This window comes from Triticum aestivum, chromosome 7D (assembly GCF_018294505.1).
Source record: "Triticum aestivum cultivar Chinese Spring chromosome 7D, IWGSC CS RefSeq v2.1, whole genome shotgun sequence".
NCBI lineage: Eukaryota > Viridiplantae > Streptophyta > Magnoliopsida > Poales > Poaceae > Triticum > Triticum aestivum.
The window spans coordinates 266,639,700-266,656,884 of record NC_057814.1 but is presented as its reverse complement, the minus strand read 5'-3'; the positions used below and the strand labels follow the sequence as shown (position 1 = coordinate 266,656,884).

General features: G+C 44.3%; 1 protein-coding gene across 2 annotated transcripts; it reads right to left on the bottom strand.

Moving 5' to 3' along the window:
- Positions 1-726: 726 nt before the first annotated feature.
- LOC123166164 (WD repeat-containing protein DWA2) lies at positions 727-5,058 on the bottom strand. Of its 2 annotated transcripts, none has more exons than XM_044583936.1 (14): positions 4,858-5,058; positions 4,682-4,765; positions 4,432-4,564; positions 4,209-4,320; positions 3,578-3,677; positions 3,297-3,424; positions 3,122-3,191; positions 2,323-2,411; positions 1,930-1,975; positions 1,724-1,794; positions 1,577-1,650; positions 1,444-1,502; positions 1,265-1,343; positions 727-1,171 (listed from the first exon to the last, which is right to left on the bottom strand). In XM_044583936.1, exons 1-13 carry the CDS (start codon positions 4,903-4,905, stop codon positions 1,302-1,304), a joined length of 1,056 nt encoding a protein of 351 aa, XP_044439871.1. In that variant the 5' UTR covers positions 4,906-5,058; the 3' UTR covers positions 727-1,171; positions 1,265-1,301. The 2 variants fall into 2 exon arrangements, with proteins under 2 accessions (XP_044439871.1, XP_044439870.1); XM_044583935.1 differs by having other exon boundaries at positions 1,271-1,343.
- Between the last annotated feature and the right edge of the window lie 12,127 nt (positions 5,059-17,185).

Below are 17,185 nucleotides of genomic sequence, written 5' to 3'. Positions count from 1 at the left end.
TTGGACCCTTTATTAAGCAACACAAATATACCCAATTTAGGCAACATCGTATTCTTATGAATATTAGAATCGTTACTAAAAAAACAAAAGTATCTAATAATTGAATTGGCGTGACTAGTAATTGGTTCGATATATGTAGTAGCAGAGTCACTTTGCCGAGTTCCTTCGACATGGTTCTCTCGACGTCTGTGGGTGTAACTACATACGTCCTCACTAAGTGAAGTGTCGTGCACATATCCGCCGGGAATCGTCGTTTGCACATCAGTTTTGTTGTTGCAAAGACATAAGCATGCGATCCTTCCCGGGTGGTAGGTTGTTCATGCGCACAATTGGAGCCACAAGTTTCACATTAATTAGAATTAGTAATAGGAAATCAGAGATTAGTCTTCAGTTGACTTGCAAGCCGCAGCACTATTAGCATCTACTCCCTCCAACTCCTAAATATAAATATAAGTCCTTTTAGAGATTCCACAATAGACTATACGAAGCAAAATGAGTGAAACTATGTTCTAAAAGGCGTCTATATACATCTGAATGTAGTCTCTATAGTGAAACCTCTAAAAAAGACTTATATTTAGGAATGGAGAGAGTATTTGGAGTACAATTCAACTCAGGCGAAAAACTCTCAAGACACAAATATACTAGACCTAGACTAAGCCATTTTGTAAGATACAGATGGAATATTGCAATCTGTTGTAGAAAAGCATCCTACAAGAATATTAAGAATTGACCGGTAAACAGAAAAATCCATAGATATTGTAAATCACAACACTAGTACAAACTTCAGCTCAGTTATACTTCATCACATCATGCCAACCAGGCTCATCGGATATCAGAATTCTAACAAGCCCAGAAGCAGCAATTAACTACCACTACCGATATCCACAGTTTCCCCAGAAATCCAAAATGAAAAACTAGTGACAAAATTTGAAGATATAGGAGAACTGTTGAAATCTCAGCTGCGCTATATTCTTTTCAACTGTGACTACATCAGTTTTTTCTCCAGCAACCATCCTGGACTTCCGTCGCCGTGATTATTGAGATATGAATGGCTTGCTATTGCACCAGGGTTACTAGAACCAAATCATCGCATCAGCCCCTTATAGCCGAACACACAATGGCAAGAACGAAGCTCTACAACACCAATTATATGCACAACAAACAAGCCTGCCTGTGGGAGAAAAGAACATTTTATTAGAACAAGAGATACCATCGGAAATCTTAAAGAACAGGTATAGTGAGAGCTAAGACAAGTATTTCATATACATACACATGAAGTGGAGAAAATAGACCAACAAGCTTCATTTTCTCTGCAGGTGGGGCTTGACAGATTCTAAAACAACCTGACCATCAGAGGATTTCTCAACAGTTAAGACAAAATGTAACATTAGAAAGCACAAATCAACATTTACAATAAATAACAAAAAGGTTGCAGGTACTCACCCTTCCATCATAAGACAAAGAAGCAAACAACGATGGATCATGGGAGCTCCATGCAATTCCTACAATTTCAGTCAGCTCTGTGATTCTTTGTCAAAATTTCAATGTACATACAAGTCGGGAGGTTCAACGGTACCATAGATGCTATCTTCGTAGTCAGTATACGAGTGCAGTAATGGTTCTTCTTGCCTAGTGGGCGAACCAGAAGGGCTGCGAAAATAAGATTGGGGGCATCAAAATTACAACCTCAAACAAATTAATCAAATCTGTGAGTAACAGAAACCTTTCGGGTCCAGAGTCATCAGTGCCAACTTTAGCCAACCATAAATTGACAGCTGAATCCGTTCCAGCACTCTATACAGAAGTTTCAATAGTCAGTTACAATTTAAATTATATATATATATATATATATATATATATATATATATATATATATTACTACACGCGCGCGAGAGAGCGAGGGCGGGAGGGGGAGGGGGAGAGAGAGACCAGAATCAGCTCATCATACTCAGGATTGTGCCGAACAGCCCATGTCCTGCAAAAATCATTATATCGAGGTCAATTAACTTGATCGCTGGAGTAAGAAATCACAAAAGCAAATTAGTAACCATATATATTAAATTGGTGAGTTGACAGCATCATCCAGAGGACTGGCATCATCCCATATAGGTGGTAAAGTGCTATGACACCAGACCAATAAAAAGTAACAACAATGTTGACATGGGACGAAAATGCACTCATATGAAGGATTTCAAGCATCAAGGAGCACACATTCACATCAAATATGCATAGAACAAATGGTGCAGGTTTAGAACATTTCATCAACTAAATACAGAAAAAACGGATTTTCATTTGAGTTTACTATAAGATACACCAACATACCAATGTGAATGTCCAGGGAGATCCTTCAGAGGATGCTTAAGCATTCTGAGATCCCACAAGCGAATTCCGAATTCGTCCTCTGCTGTTGCCTGCACCGCAAAAGGGAACCTCAAGCAGCATAAACAAACGAAGCTGAATGAAAGAAATTTGCAAACTGTTACTCCGACATGGATACTAGAGTCCGACTCAGCAAAAATTTACAAAATAAGATTTGAGGTTCCAATGGACTAAATTAACCCTATTATAAAAGATAATGATAAATTTCAAACCTGCTGCCAAACACATCAACACAAAGAATTTGATCAAACAATAACTAAGTAAGAAGTAGTGGCAAATCCAGATTAAATATTAACTATGTTACTTACACAAGTGCAAGAAAAAGTAACTCTGCAAATTCTTTGGATCACAGGATTTGTAAAACAAAGGAATAGGAAAAATGAAGGAATTGGTTGCCATGACATAGCCAATCCTATGGAATTTTTCAAGAGGTCGGACCTCATGTGTAAATTCCTCTGGAATCAGCACCTTGGCAACCAAAACCTAAGGAATTTTAATGACCCAATCCTACGATCCAAATGCGTTCCATAGGAAACAATCCTGAGGATTGATATCCCGTGAGAATCCTGTGAAAATCCTCCAATCCAAAGAAGGTATGAAAGGTAACGGAGAAAAAGAAACTAATAAAAAAATACCCATTTTCAGGGTTACCACACAAAAAAGGCAACTCATAAACCTGCTGTTCTTCTGATAGAAGAAATAAAATAGTTTTTATCCGAAGAACAAGATGCACCAAACTCACAATTATGTTTTGCTTCTTGGGGTTATAATCCACATCCCGGATATGAGCATGTTCAATTGCATTTGATCTCCTAAGAACAATTAGTTCATGCACATAGATGTAAGTACAGCATTTGAAAATCCAAACATAAGTATAAAACTCAGATAATCTGATGTGGGATTGTCAAAGTACTAACTTCATAGAACGGAGATCCCAGAAGTGGAGTGACGAATCAGTTATTGTAGCAACTGCGTTGTGATTGTGTGGATCCCAAGCTCCACCACGTAAATTGGGAAGCATGTCAGCAGATCCCTGTGATATCACCTGCAATTTCGGTACTCAAATTAGGACCATGATGAAGTACTAAACTGATGCTAATAGAGATATTGATGTTTCAGATTTTATATACTCATATTAGGCATATAAATAATGAAAAGAATTTGTAATGTATGTTAAACAAAAGGATGATCGACACACCTTGGCTGATTTATTTGATGGATCTATGTTCCAGAGAAAAATGTTTCTGTCATCGATGCTAATTAGCTTATCATGCTTCCCCAGTGGCCACCAGAGAACACTGCAAAAACAAACTAGCTAATAAAGATCATATGCATGAGAGATATTGTCTCACTACAGATCCTCCACAAAATATCAAGATATGCAAAGCTAACCAATATTATATGGATAACATGGGAAACTTACAAAACCATGACGGAGATCAGATTTTTTTTTTTAAAAACAGTAACTCAGAATAATTGTGTAATTAAAAAAAAATCATCTATTGTGTGTTGTGATACGAGTGAGCTATATTCTGCCAAATTGATATGTTCAGTGTAGTGTACCCGTCTTACTAAAACCCTCTCATATCAGTGCATGCTGCATGTAAGCATTGCCACGGCCACAGCCAGAGCATTATAATTTGCCAATTTGAACTTTGCAAATACCCACCAGCACAGACACATTAAACAACAAACGCATTCTCCGACTGGACTCTGTTTACATCTAGTCTAAAACTCAAGAAGACAACAAGCACAAACACACCCTGTATGGCAAAAAGATTAAGTAGCTCTAGAGTAAGCACAGAACTTCAAGGCAAACAAGAGTGCACCATCTTATTTTGTCCGTGTGGTCATCGAGCATGAAGAGCTGCTCAAGCTGCGGTGAGTTGGACTGCCCATACAGCTCCGGGATCTTCCAAACGGACGCGCCATAACCCTCACCTGTCATTCACATTGTAACACATGGAAACGCTTTAGAATTGCATCTCAAAATGCTCAATGCATCAGAAAAAAAAGAAGAGGGGAATTCGGAAAAGAGTGGAGCATTTCTACCAGAGGTGTAGACCGTGGAGAATAGCCTGTGGTCGAAGGGGCAGGACTTGAGGTCCCAGATCTCGTTGGGATGGTAGAACAGCCCGTCGCACACGAGCTCGTTCTCCCCCGGCAGCAGCCGGATCAGGTGCACCTATTCTTGGACACGAGGAATTCGAGATCCAATCACGCACCATTCTCAACCACCCAAAGAAGAGATCACTGCTCCAATTGCCACAGTGCAGGGCAGAGTCCCCCGCAAGAAACGTACCTCGTTCTCCTCCTTGAGGCTGAGGGTTCCGGCGAGGAAGGTGGTGGAACCGGCGTCCGCGCGCACGTCGGTGATGCACCGCGCCTGGAAGAGGGGAAAAAGAAGGTGAGGAGGAGACGGAAGAGGGGCGCTACGGGAGAGTGCTCTAGAAGCTTCGAGAAGGTGATGTTGCTTGCCTGGTACTTGAGGCCGCCGTAGACGATGCCGCTGGATCCGCCCTGCATTCTCGCTGACGCCGGCGAGACGATCGGAGATGCAAACGGAGATCGCTGAATGGGGGTACCGCGGGTAGTCGCCTCCCACACTCCTTACCAAGATTGAAGTCCGCTTTGCCACACAGGAAACGTATTTGGGAGCTACTCCAACGCGCCGACCAAACGGACGTGAATTTTGTTCTTTTTTATTCATTTTGATCGGCTGAGTGGATCGGATTGTCCATCTTTTTCTTTGGGTTGGCCAGATCGTCCACTTAAAAAGATCGTCCACTTAAAAAATAATTTCAAAAAAATGCATCTAAATTTAACATAATCAAAGTCCACTTAAACATTAATAAAAATAAAAAATAAAGAAAATATGTTTCCCAGCCACCCAGCACGCTGCCTTAGGCGTCATCATTGTTGCAGTCATCGCCGGTGAGGTCGACGAAGGCTGGCCCGGAGGAATTGCTGCATGGCGTGCGCGCGCTCCTGCTGCTGCTGCTCCCGGCGCACTTCCTCCTCATGCGCTCCTCCTCGCGCTCGGCATGCATCTGGTGCTCGTCGTCGTCGTGCTCCTCCGACAGGTGGAGCTGTTGCCAGGGCTCCATGTAGGGCTTCTCTTGCTCCGGCGTCGCGCCCAACACGCGATGGCCGGCGCGTTCACCCGCTCGCGGAGGATGCCGGTCCACGCGTACATCTCCAGCTCGAGCTCCGTGGGCGGTGTGGGCGTGGGCGTGTGCTCGGGCTTAGGCTTGGGCTCATGTAGCGGCAGTGGGTAGACGCAGTCCCCCACCGCCGACAGCGCGAGGGCCTCCTCCAAGTCATCCCAGCGCGCGTCCTCCTCGAGTTAGCTCTCCTCGAGGGCGCACTGGAGTGCCGCCTCCAATGCGGACTGGTAGGCCGCCTACTACTCCTCCGGCGCCACCTCCCAATTGGGGGAGTCTGCCACGTACGTCGGGTTGCGTTGTTGCTCCGGGCCTCCGGCAATAGGAGGGCGCAACGCTTGCGCACCTCCTCCGTGTGCGCACCGCCGACACTGGGATGCGGTGAGGGTCAAGGTGCCACCCAAGGGGGAGGTTCATCCGGCCACGGCAGCGGCTGGCTGTAGTACCAGTGGTACTGCGCGCGGTGCATGGGGATGTAGAGTCAGTCCCATGGCGGGCGACACCTTGCCGCATGCGGCACCAACGCATACGCGCCCTCTGGCGGCGGAGGCGGGACCCGGCCGCAGGACAAGCCGGCGCCGGGTCGAGCTTGCCCTTGCCCTTGTTAAAGAAACCCATGGCGAGCTCGCTAGGTTTGTTGTCGTCGGCGAGGGAGTGAGGGGGCAGAGGCGTGTCCGTCTCGTGTCCGCGTGGACGCAAATCAGACGCAAATATGGGTCGCAAATGCATCCAGACAGATAGGGAACGGACGACTTTTAGGTTTGGGTCAGCACGTTGGGCCGATGTTTTCATCTGTTTTTTTAGCAACACACAGTGAGGAAGGCACCCACTGTAACTCATTTTCTAATAATATAATGGGTAGTTTCATGGATTTACAATGAGTTCAAACCAAGGAAGTCCACAAATAGTCTAGCCAGGATTGCATCCCCTCTTTCAACCTAGGCCTAACTTTTTTTATGATCATGTCACAGTGCTCCTTGAAGCTAGCAATACATTGATTGATATTCATGATCTGGTGGTCAAATATGATGCCATTTCTATGTTTCCAAATACTCCAGCATCCTGCAATTAGGCATTCATTGAAGCAACATATGTTGTTATTCTTCTTTCCTTCCACAAGCATCTCCATCAGATTAAGATCAGTGTTCCATTGAAATCGAATAGATAACTAGAAATTGTGGCTAAAGTCACATCTGAAAAATAAGTGGATGAATTGCTCATTGGGTTCATCATCACATAGGACACATCTGCTGCTCTCAATGTGGAAACTTTTCCTCATAAGGAGATCTCTCGTGTTGAGTCTGTCTTATAGTAGCAACCAGAAGAAAAAAAATTGTTTAGGGAGGGAGCAAGATTTCCAGGTCCATTGAAAAGGCTTGGGAGCATCAGGTGGATTACCAATATATTTCAGATAAATCCTTTTATTGGAGTACTTTGTGCCACCCCAGTAGAATTGCCATATGTCAGCAGATTGAAATCTAGCTCTGTTATTAATCAACTCTCTTAAAACATTGCTCTGTTGGACAGCAATAGAAGACATAGGGAGATAGAACATATCATAGAAACTATCCATATCCAAATTAGTAGCTTGAGCAAGAGTAACTTGCTTGTTCTTAGCATAAGAGTGAAGGTGAGGCATAGTGTTTTCATCTGTTTTGGATGCAAACGGACACGCACGAACAATTTGGGTCGGCGCGTTGAAGTTGCTCTTACGTTCAGCAACTGTCCTTTAACCTACTGTATTAGGGCATCTTAAATGTTGAGCCCTAAATTTGCTCCGGCATCTGTCCGCGGACACGAATGCGAGAAGCGGCAAGCCAACGTTGTCCGCATACATTTCAAGACGGGTTTCGACTAATGGGACTAAACTCATGCAAACACGATGGATTTCATCAAAGTTCGGATAGAAAATAGCACAAATCAATTCATACATAGCATACAAAAAAAGTCTAGTACAACACTGGTTCAACTCAACGAGATTAATCATTTGTTCAACAAGTTTTCATGAACGGATCAATCGTCCCACACATACTACCCCTTCAGCTTCATCCAATAGTGTATGTACCTAAATGGTCTGTCCCTCTATTCTGTGGTACATCACGGTAGAGCGTACAAGCTACACAATGTGTAGAGCAGAGGCAAAACTTACGATCTCTTCGACTGCCGCGTGTAGTGGCCACCTTGCCTCCAGCATATTAACCCGCCACAAAACTTAGTAACGTTTTGTCTGGATGGTGTACCATCGATACAATAACGACCTCACATTGTCGCCATGGATGATGTGCATGTTATAGGGCGCAATGTACTTTCACAGGTGAAACTAATCATGCACGCGCAGCGAAAATGGCCCCTCTCTGGTCCTGCCTACATAATCCGCGGGTACGGCCAACCACGCATCTCACGACAACTCATCCTCCATGGTCGAGTACCCCGTCCATCCTTCGTACTCGCAAAAAATGACATAGCTTTCAAAAAGAAGCTCAATGCCATTTGACCGAACACCTACCGAGCGTGGTGACCTCCATGGACGACGTCGACAGGGGGCTGGAGTGTACCTGCCTACGGGCGGGTCCCGAGTTGACGATGACATCGTAAAAGGCGAGCGGACACGTCGGTGCTAATTGCGAAGGTCCGAGAATGATCGTGAGCCCGCCGGAGAGGTACAGCGGCGGCGTCGGAGGAGGAGGGTGCGAATGCAAAGCAAGGGGAGAGAAGGGATGGATTGGACGAAAATGAGACCGGAAGGGGGACTTTAGTGGCCGGGGTGCCGAAATCCTACATGGTTGTAGCCCGGACTCCAGCAAAGCCCCCATATAACAACATCCTCCGTAATAAAAATAAATATTACATACAAATAGGCTCAAAGAAACATGTTGTTTCTCTGACCAGTCCAAGTAGACGGCACGTCGTGAGCCTTGCTCTTTATTTCGCCAGAGCAAGCGAGTTGTTATAACTGTGACTATAAAGTAACTAGATATTGCCATGACATGTTATCGACGATAATTCGAAACACAAACCGCCAATCTGGAGAAGAAGGCAAAGGTCACGTCTAAGCAAAAAAGGCATTGTTGCAAGGTCTTGTTGGCAATAGCACTAACACCACCGTGAACCGAGGCAGAACCATCGTAGTCGAGGACTCCCTGTACAACCCAACGTCTGAACCAGCGCCACCATGATGGGGATCGGAGCCGGAGGTACCTATTCTACTACATCGACGTATTCACCCAAATAACAGAGACTTCTTGGATGACCGAGGCATTTTTGGTGGTGGGTGAATTACAATCACATCTAGTAAAGGAAAATGGATAACTAATACTCCCTCCGTCCGGTAATACTTGTCGTAAAAATGGATACAATTTTGTGCTAAACTGGCAGTTTATGTAGGGTTGGGGGGCCAATCTTGGTTGTGACCTTAGGGAGCGGAAATCCGCTCTGCTATCCTCCATTCAGATCCTAGACGCCCGGGCAGTCACTGTTGGGCTATCCTCAGATGAATGGATGCTGCGCTATGAGCTCGAGGACCAGTTATCGGTCATATACACGGACGAGGAGGCATATTGGCGCCAATGGGGCACCCAACGGTGTGATGCTAACACCGCTTACTTCCAGGCAATTTCCAACGGTAGGAGACATTGCAACTCCATCCACTGCCTCTGGGACGGGGACACCATCCTCCTTCGTCCCCCGGAGATTCGCGCTCACGTTGACAGCTTCTACAAAGCCCTATTTTCCGCCACCCCTCGGGGTGGCGCCTCGCTGGCCTTGGACACTTGGTCGGTCTGCCAGCTGGTCTTGGCCACGGATAATAATGCCCTTATGCCCCCCTTCGGGGTGGAGGAAGTCCTCGTCGTGATTAAGGGCATGAACCCGTCCTCAGCTCCGGGACCGGATGGCCTCCCAGTGAAGTTCTTCCAAACCTTCTGGCAAGTTATCAAGCCCGAGGTTATGGCGTTATTTAATGAGTTCTATGTGGGGTCCATGGACCTGGGCCGCCTCAACTATGGGATTATTACCCTAATCCCTAAGGTCCTGGGTGCTTCGGATATTCGCCAGTTCCGCCCAATCACGGTGATCAACGTGATCTTTTGAATCCTGGCGAAGGGGTACGCCGTGACCCTGTTCACTAAATCAGTGACCCACCCCAACCAATCCGCCTTCATCCAAGGCCGGTTCATCTCGATGGGGTGTTGGTGTTCCACGAAGTACTGCATGAAGTCCGCTCCAAGCGCCAGCGATCGGTTTTCCTGAAGCTTGACTTCCATAAAGCTTATGACACGGTTCGGTGGTCCTTCCTTCGCGAAGTCCTCCTCCGCAAGGGCTTCGACGATCACTGGGTCACCCGAGTCATGCAGCTAGTCTCATGCGGGCGGACTGCGGTAAACATCAACGACGAGATCGGACCCTACTTCCCCACCCTCTGTGGGGTCCGCCAGGGCGATCCCTTCTCTTCGTTCCTATTCAATATGGTGGTCGACACCTGGTGTCTACTACGCAACTTTATTCTTGTAGACTCGTGTTGGACCTCCAAGCACAGTGTTTTGTAGGACAGTAGCAATTTTCCCTCAAGTGGATGACCTAAGGTTTATCAATCCATGGGAGGTGTAGGATGAAGATGGTCTCTCTCAAGCAACCCTCCAACCAAATACAAGAAATCTCTTGTGTCCCCAACACACCCAATACAATGGCAAATTGTATAGGTGCACTAGGTCGGCGAAGAGATGGTGATAAAAGTGTAATATTGATGGTAGAAATGTATTTTTATAATCTGAATAAATAAAAACAGTAAGGTAGCAAATAGTAAATGGGCACACAAACGGTATTGCAATGCTTGAAAATGAGACCTAGGGTCCGTACTTTCACTAGTGCAATCTCTCAACGGTGCTAATATAATTGGATCATATAACCACCCCTCAAAGTGCGATGAAGAATCACTCCAAAGTTCCTATCTAGCGGAGAACATAAGAATAAATTGTTTGTAGGGTACAAAACCACCTCAAAGATATTCTTTCCGTTCGATCTATTCAAGAGTTCATACTAAAATAACACAAAGCTATTCTTTCTGTTCGATCTATACTAGAGTTCGTACTAAAATAACACCAAAGCAAATTCATATTCATAATACTCAATCCAACACAAAGAACTTCAAAGAGTGCCCCAAGATTTCTACGGGAGAAACAAAGACAAGAACGTGCATCAACCCCTATGCATAGATTACCCCAATTTCACCTCGGAATCTGCGAGTTGAGTGCCAAAACATATATCAAGTGAATCAATACGATACCCCATTGTCACCACGAGTATTCAATTGCAAGACATATATCAAGTGTTCTCAAATCCATATAAGTATTCAATCCTATAAATGAAATCTCAAAGGGAAAAACTCAATTCATCACAATAAGATAGAGAGAGGAAAACACCATATGATCCGACTATATTAACAAAGCCCGCGATACATCAAGGTCATGACATCTCAAGAACACGAGAGAGAGAGAGATTAAACACATAGCTACTGGTACAAACCCTCAGCCCCGAGGGTGGACTACTCCCTCCTCATCGTGGTGGCCGCCGGGATGATGAAGATGGCCACCGGAGATGATTCCCCCCTCCGGCAGGGTGCCGGAATGGGGTCTAGATTGGTTTTTAGTGGATACAGAGCCTTGCGGTGGTGGAACTTCTGATCTATGTTAACCCCGAGGGTTTTCGGAATATTTGTGAATTTATAGGGTAAAGAGGGGGGCGGGAGGCCACTGAGGTGGGCACAACCCACCTGGGCGCCCCTGGGCCCCCAGGCGCGCCCTGGTGGGTTGTGCCCCACTCGGGGCACCCCCCAGGTGCTTCTCTGGCCCATCCTGGGTGTTCTGGTCCATAAAAAATCTCTAAAAAATTCGCGGTGTTTGGACTCCGTTTGATATTAATTTCTTGCGATGTAAAAACAAGCAAAAAACAGCAACTGGCACTGGGTAATGAGTCAATAGGTTAGTCCCAAAAAATGATATAAAGTTGCTACAAAATGATTGTAAAACATCCAAGAATGATAAAATAACAGCATGAATACTTCATAAATTATAGATACGTTGGAGATGTATCAGCATCCCCAAGCTTAATTCCTACTCGTCCTCGAGTAGGTAAATGATAAAAGAAATAATTTATGAAGTGTGAATGCTAGCAAAGTGCATAAGTTTGATCAATGACAATTTCAATCACTTTTCCTAGCATCATGACAATAATTCTTTCTCATAAAATTTCTAATGTTAAAGTAGCAACCAATTCACATGTTAAGGTTCAAACAATGAATTCTCTTGAAACTCAACAACCTATGTTGTCGGTCACCAAGCAATTGCAATTCAACTTATTCAACAGAGTTTAAGTAAGAGCTCCACATACTCAACCATCATATAGTCTTCTATGATTGCTAACACTCACCGCATACACATGAGCAAAACGTTTCAACCAAACACATAGAAAGATAGGGGCTTATTGTTTTGCCTCCCAACGCATTCACCTCAAGGGTGATGTCAACAATAATAACTCATGCTACCCATATCCAACTGGATATATGTGCCTAGATCTTTCCTCACCACATGATGCTTGCCAAGAGAGAAAAATAAAAAGGAATAGAGAGAAATACTTTGACTCTTTGCATGAAAGTAAATACTGAAAAGTAAAAGATAGGCCCTTCGCAGAGGGAAGCACAGGTTGCCATGCGCTTATTTGTTTGTATGCTCATCCCCTTAGTGCAAAAGAACGTCACGTTATATTGCCCCTTATGATAGCAACCTTTAGTATGCAGTCTGTCGCTTTTATTCTTTGCCATCACAAGTTCGTACAACGCTCAATTTTCTCTTACACTAAATGATCTAACACTTTTAGAAGCAATTTTTATTGCCTTATTGCACCGATGACAACTTACTTGAAGGATCTTATTCAATCCCTAGGTAGGTATGGTGGACTCTTGAAAATAAGATTTGGGTTTAAGGGGTTTTGGATGCACAAGTAGTATCTCTACTTGGTGCGGAATTTTTGGCTAGCAAAGATGGGGGGCAAGCACCACATGTTGAAGGATCTATGACAATATAACTTCTATGTGAATATGAACAAACATAAATCGTTACGTTGTCTTCCTTGTCCAACGTCAACAATTTTGGCATATAATATTTTGATGGGGGCTCACAATCACAAAAGATTTCTAGGATAGTATATTTGCATGTGAAAGTCCTCTTCCTTCTACTAATTATTCATGAATTGCTTGTATGACCAATATTGTGATTGTCAAGCTTCAAAAGGTTTCACTTTCTAAACCCAATGTGAAGCTACCACTAGGCATGATATAATTTCAACTTCATGATATTCAATTCATTCAACAATTTACTCATAGGATATAAGTGAAGCACAAGAGTAAATGAGAAGCTACTCCAAAAAGATATAAGTGAAGATCATGAGCATAATATTTCTTTCTCTCAAATTAATTTAAGTGAAACAAGAGATAATTTCTTCAAAAATACTAAAGCACACCATGCTCAAAAAGATATAAGTGAAGCACTAGAGCAATTCCACAGAAAAGAGCTTCGTTGACGGGATGTGCGTGCCGCTTACCTAGCCTCACTGGCAACTATTTGAGGACTCTATTTTATTTAAAAACTTTCAGATCTAAGTACTTTATTAAAAACAGCAAGCAAAACAAAATAAAATGACATTCTAAGAATAACACACATCATGTGAAGAAGCAAAAACTTAGGCTCAATCGATACTAACCGTTAATTGTTGAAGAAGAAAGGTGGGATGCCTACCGGGGCATCCCCAAGCTTAGATGCTTGAGACTTCTTGAAATATTATCTTGGGGTGCCTTGGGAATCCCCAAGCTTGAGCTTTTGTGTCTCCTTAATTCCTTTTATATCACGGTTTTCCTAAATCACAAAAAGCTTCATCCACACAAAACTCAACAAGAACTCGTGAGATAAGTTAGTATAAACCAATGCAAAAACTGAAGGAAATATGCCCTAGAGGCAATAATAAAGTTATTATTTATTTCCTTATATCATGATAAATGTTTATTATTCATGCTAGAATTGTATTAACTTGAAACATAATACTTGTGTGAATACATAGACAAACAGAGTGTCACTAGTATGCCTCTACTTGACTAACTCGTTGATCAAAGATGGTTATGTTTCCTAGCCATAGACATGAGTTGTCATTTGATTAATGGGATCACATCATTAGGAGAATGATGTGATTGACTTGACCCATTCCGTTAGCTTAGCACTCGATCGTTTAGTATGTTGCTATTGCTTTCTTCATGACTTATACATGTTCCTATGACTATGAGATTATGCAACTCCTGTTTGCCGGAGGAACACTTTGTGTGCTACCAAACGTCACAACGTAACTGGGTGATTATAAAGGTGCTCTACAGGTGTCTCTGAAGGTACTTGTTGGGTTGGCGTATTTCGAGATTAGGATTTGTCACTCCGATTGTCAGAGAGATCTCTGGGCCCTCTCGGTAATGCACATCACTTAAGCCTTGCAAGCATTGCAACTAATGAGTTAGTTGTGGGATGATGTATTACGGAACGAGTAAAGAGACTTGCCGGTAACGAGATTGAACTAGGTATTGAGATACCGACGATCGAATCTCGGGCAAGTAACATACCGATGACAAAGGGAACAACGTATGTTGTTATGCGGCCTAACCGATAAAGATCTTCGTAGAATATGTGGGAGCCAATATGAGCATCCAGGTTCCGCTATTGGTTATGGACCGGAGACGTGTCTCGGTCATGTCTACATAGTTCTCGAACCCGTAGGGTCCGCACGCTTAACGTTTCGATGATAGTTATATTATGAGTTTATATGTTTTGATGTACCGAAGGTTGTTCGGAGTCCCGGATGTGATCACGGACATGACGAGGAGTCTCGAAATGGTCGAGACATGAAGATTGATATATTGGAAGCCTATATTTGGATATCAGAAGTGTTCCGGGTGAAATCGCGATTTTACCGGAGTACCGAGGGGTTACCGGAACCCCCCGGGGGCTTAATGGGCCACAGTGGGCCTTTGTGGAGAAGAGGAGAGGCGACCAGGGCAGGGCCGCGTGCCCCTCCCCCCTAGTCCGAATAGGACAAGGAGAGGGGGGGCGCCCCCCCTTTCCTTCCTCTCTCCCTCCTCTTTCCCCCTCCACTCCTAATCCAACTAGGAAAAGGGAGGGAGTCCTACTCCCGGTGGGACTAGGACTCCACCTGGCGCGCCCCTCCTGGCCGGCCGCACCTCCCCCCTTGCTCCTTTATATACGGGGGCAGGGGGCACCCTAGAGACACAACAATTGATCGTTTGATCTTTTAGCCGTGTGCGGTGCCCCCCCTCCACCATAGTCCACCTCGATAAATACTGTAGCGGTGCTTAGGCGAAGCCCTGCGTCGGTAGAACATCATCATCGTCACCACGCCGTCGTGCTGACAAAACTCTCCCTCAACACTCGGCTGGATCGGAGTTCGAGGGACGTCATTGGGCTGAACGTGTGCTGAACTCGGAGGTGCCGTGCGTTCGGTACTTGATCGGTCGGATCATGAAGACGTACGACCACATCAACCGCGTTGTGCTAACGCTTCCGCTTTTGGTCTACGAGGGTACGTGGACAATACTCTCCCCTCTCGTTGCTATGCATCACCATGATCTTGCGTGTGCGTAGGAATTTTTTTGAAATTACTACGTTCCCCAACAGTGGTATCAGAGCCAGGTTTTATGCGTTGATGTTATATGCACGAGTAGAACACAAGTGAGTTGTGGGCGATATAAGTCATACTGCTTACCAGCATGTCATACTTTGGTTCGGCGGTATTGTTGGATGAAGCGGCCCGGACCGACATTACGCGTACGCTTACGCGAGACTGGTTCTACCGACGTGCTTTGCACACAGGTGGCTGGTGGGTGTCAGTTTCTCCAACTTTAGTTGAACCGAGTGTGGCTACGCCCGGTCCTTGCGTAGGTAAGAACGGTTCTTGCTAAGCCCAGTAGCAGCCACGTAAAATTTGCAACAACAAAGTAGAGGACGTCTAACTTGTTTTTGCCGGGCATGTTGTGATGTGATATGGTCAAGACATGATGCTAAATTTTATTGTATGAGATGATCATGTTTTGTAACCGAGTTATCGGCAACTGGCAGGAGCCATATGGTTGTCGCTTTATTGTATGCAATGCAATCACCCTGTAATGCTTTACTTTATCACTAAGCGGTAGCGATAGTCGTAGAAGCATAAGATTGGCGAGACGACAACGATGCTATGATGAAGATCAAGGTGTCGCGCCGGTGACGATGGTGATCATGACGGTGCTTCGGAGATGGAGATCACAAGCACAAGATGATGATGGCCATATCATATCACTTATATTGATTGCATGTGATGTTTATCTTTTATGCATCTTATCTTGCTTTGATTGACAGTAGCATTATAAGATGACCCCTCACTAAATTATCAAAGTATAAGTGTTCTCCTTGAGTATGCACCGTTGCGGAAGTTCTTCGTGCTGAGACACCACGTGATGATCGGGTGTGATAGGCTCTACGTTCAAATACAATGGGTGCAAAACAGTTGCACACGCGGAATACTCAGGTTAAACTTGACGAGCCTAGCATATAACAGATATGGCCTCGGAACACTGAGACCGAAAGGTCGAGCGTGAATCATATAGTAGATATGATCAACGTAGTGATGTTCACCATTGAAACTACTCCATCTCACATGATGATCGGACATGGTTTAGTTGATTTGGATCACGTGATCACTTAGAGGATTAGAGGGATGTCTATCTAAGTGGGAGTTCTTTAAGTAATATGATTAGTTGAACTTTAATTTATCATGAACTTAGTCCTGGTAGTATTAGCATATCTATGTTGTAGATCAATAGCTCGCGTTTAGCTCCCCTATTTTATTTTTGATATGTTCCTAGAGAAAACTATGTTGAAAGATGTTAGTAGCAATGATGCGGATTGGATCCGTGATCTGAGGATTATCCTCATTGCTGCACAGAAGAATTATGTCCTTAATGCATCGCTAGGTGACAGACCAATTGCCGGAGCAGATGCAGACGTTATGAATGTTTTGACAAAAGCTCGGTATGATGACTACTTGATAGTTTAGTGCACCATGCTTTACGGCTTAGAACCGGGACTTCAAAAATGCTTTGAACGCCACGGATCATATAAGATGTTCCAAGAGTTGAAATTGGTATTTCATACTCATGCCCGTGTCGAAAGGTATGAGACCTTTGACAAGTACTTTGCCTACAAGATGGAGGAGAATAGCTCAGCTAGTGAGCATGTGCTCAGAATGTCTGAGTACTACAATCACTTGAATCAAGTGGGAGTTAATCTTCCAGATAAGATAGTGATTGACAGAGTTCTCTAGTCACTATCACCAAGTTACTTGAACTTTGTGATGAACTATAATATGCAAGGGATAACGGAAACGATTTCCATGCTCTTCGTGATGCTGAAATCGACGAAGGTAGAAATCAAGAAAAGCATCAAGTGTTGATGGTTGACAAGACCACTAGTTTCAAGAAAAGGGCAAAGGGAAGAAGGGGAACTTCAAGAAGAACGGCAAGCAAGTTGCTGCTCAAGTGAAGAAGCCCAAGTCTGGACCTA

Coding starts and splice junctions, on each gene's coding strand:
- LOC123166164 (XM_044583936.1), bottom strand. CDS start 4,905: ATGCAGGGCGGATCCAGCGGCATCGTCTACGGCGGCCTCAAGTACCAG. Junction 1,651..1,723: donor GATGACTCTGGACCCGAAAG/GTTTCTGTTACT, acceptor TTATTTTCGCAG/CCCTTCTGGTTCGCCCACTA. Junction 1,344..1,443: donor CTTTGTCTTATGATGGAAGG/GTGAGTACCTGC, acceptor TCTGATGGTCAG/GTTGTTTTAGAATCTGTCAA.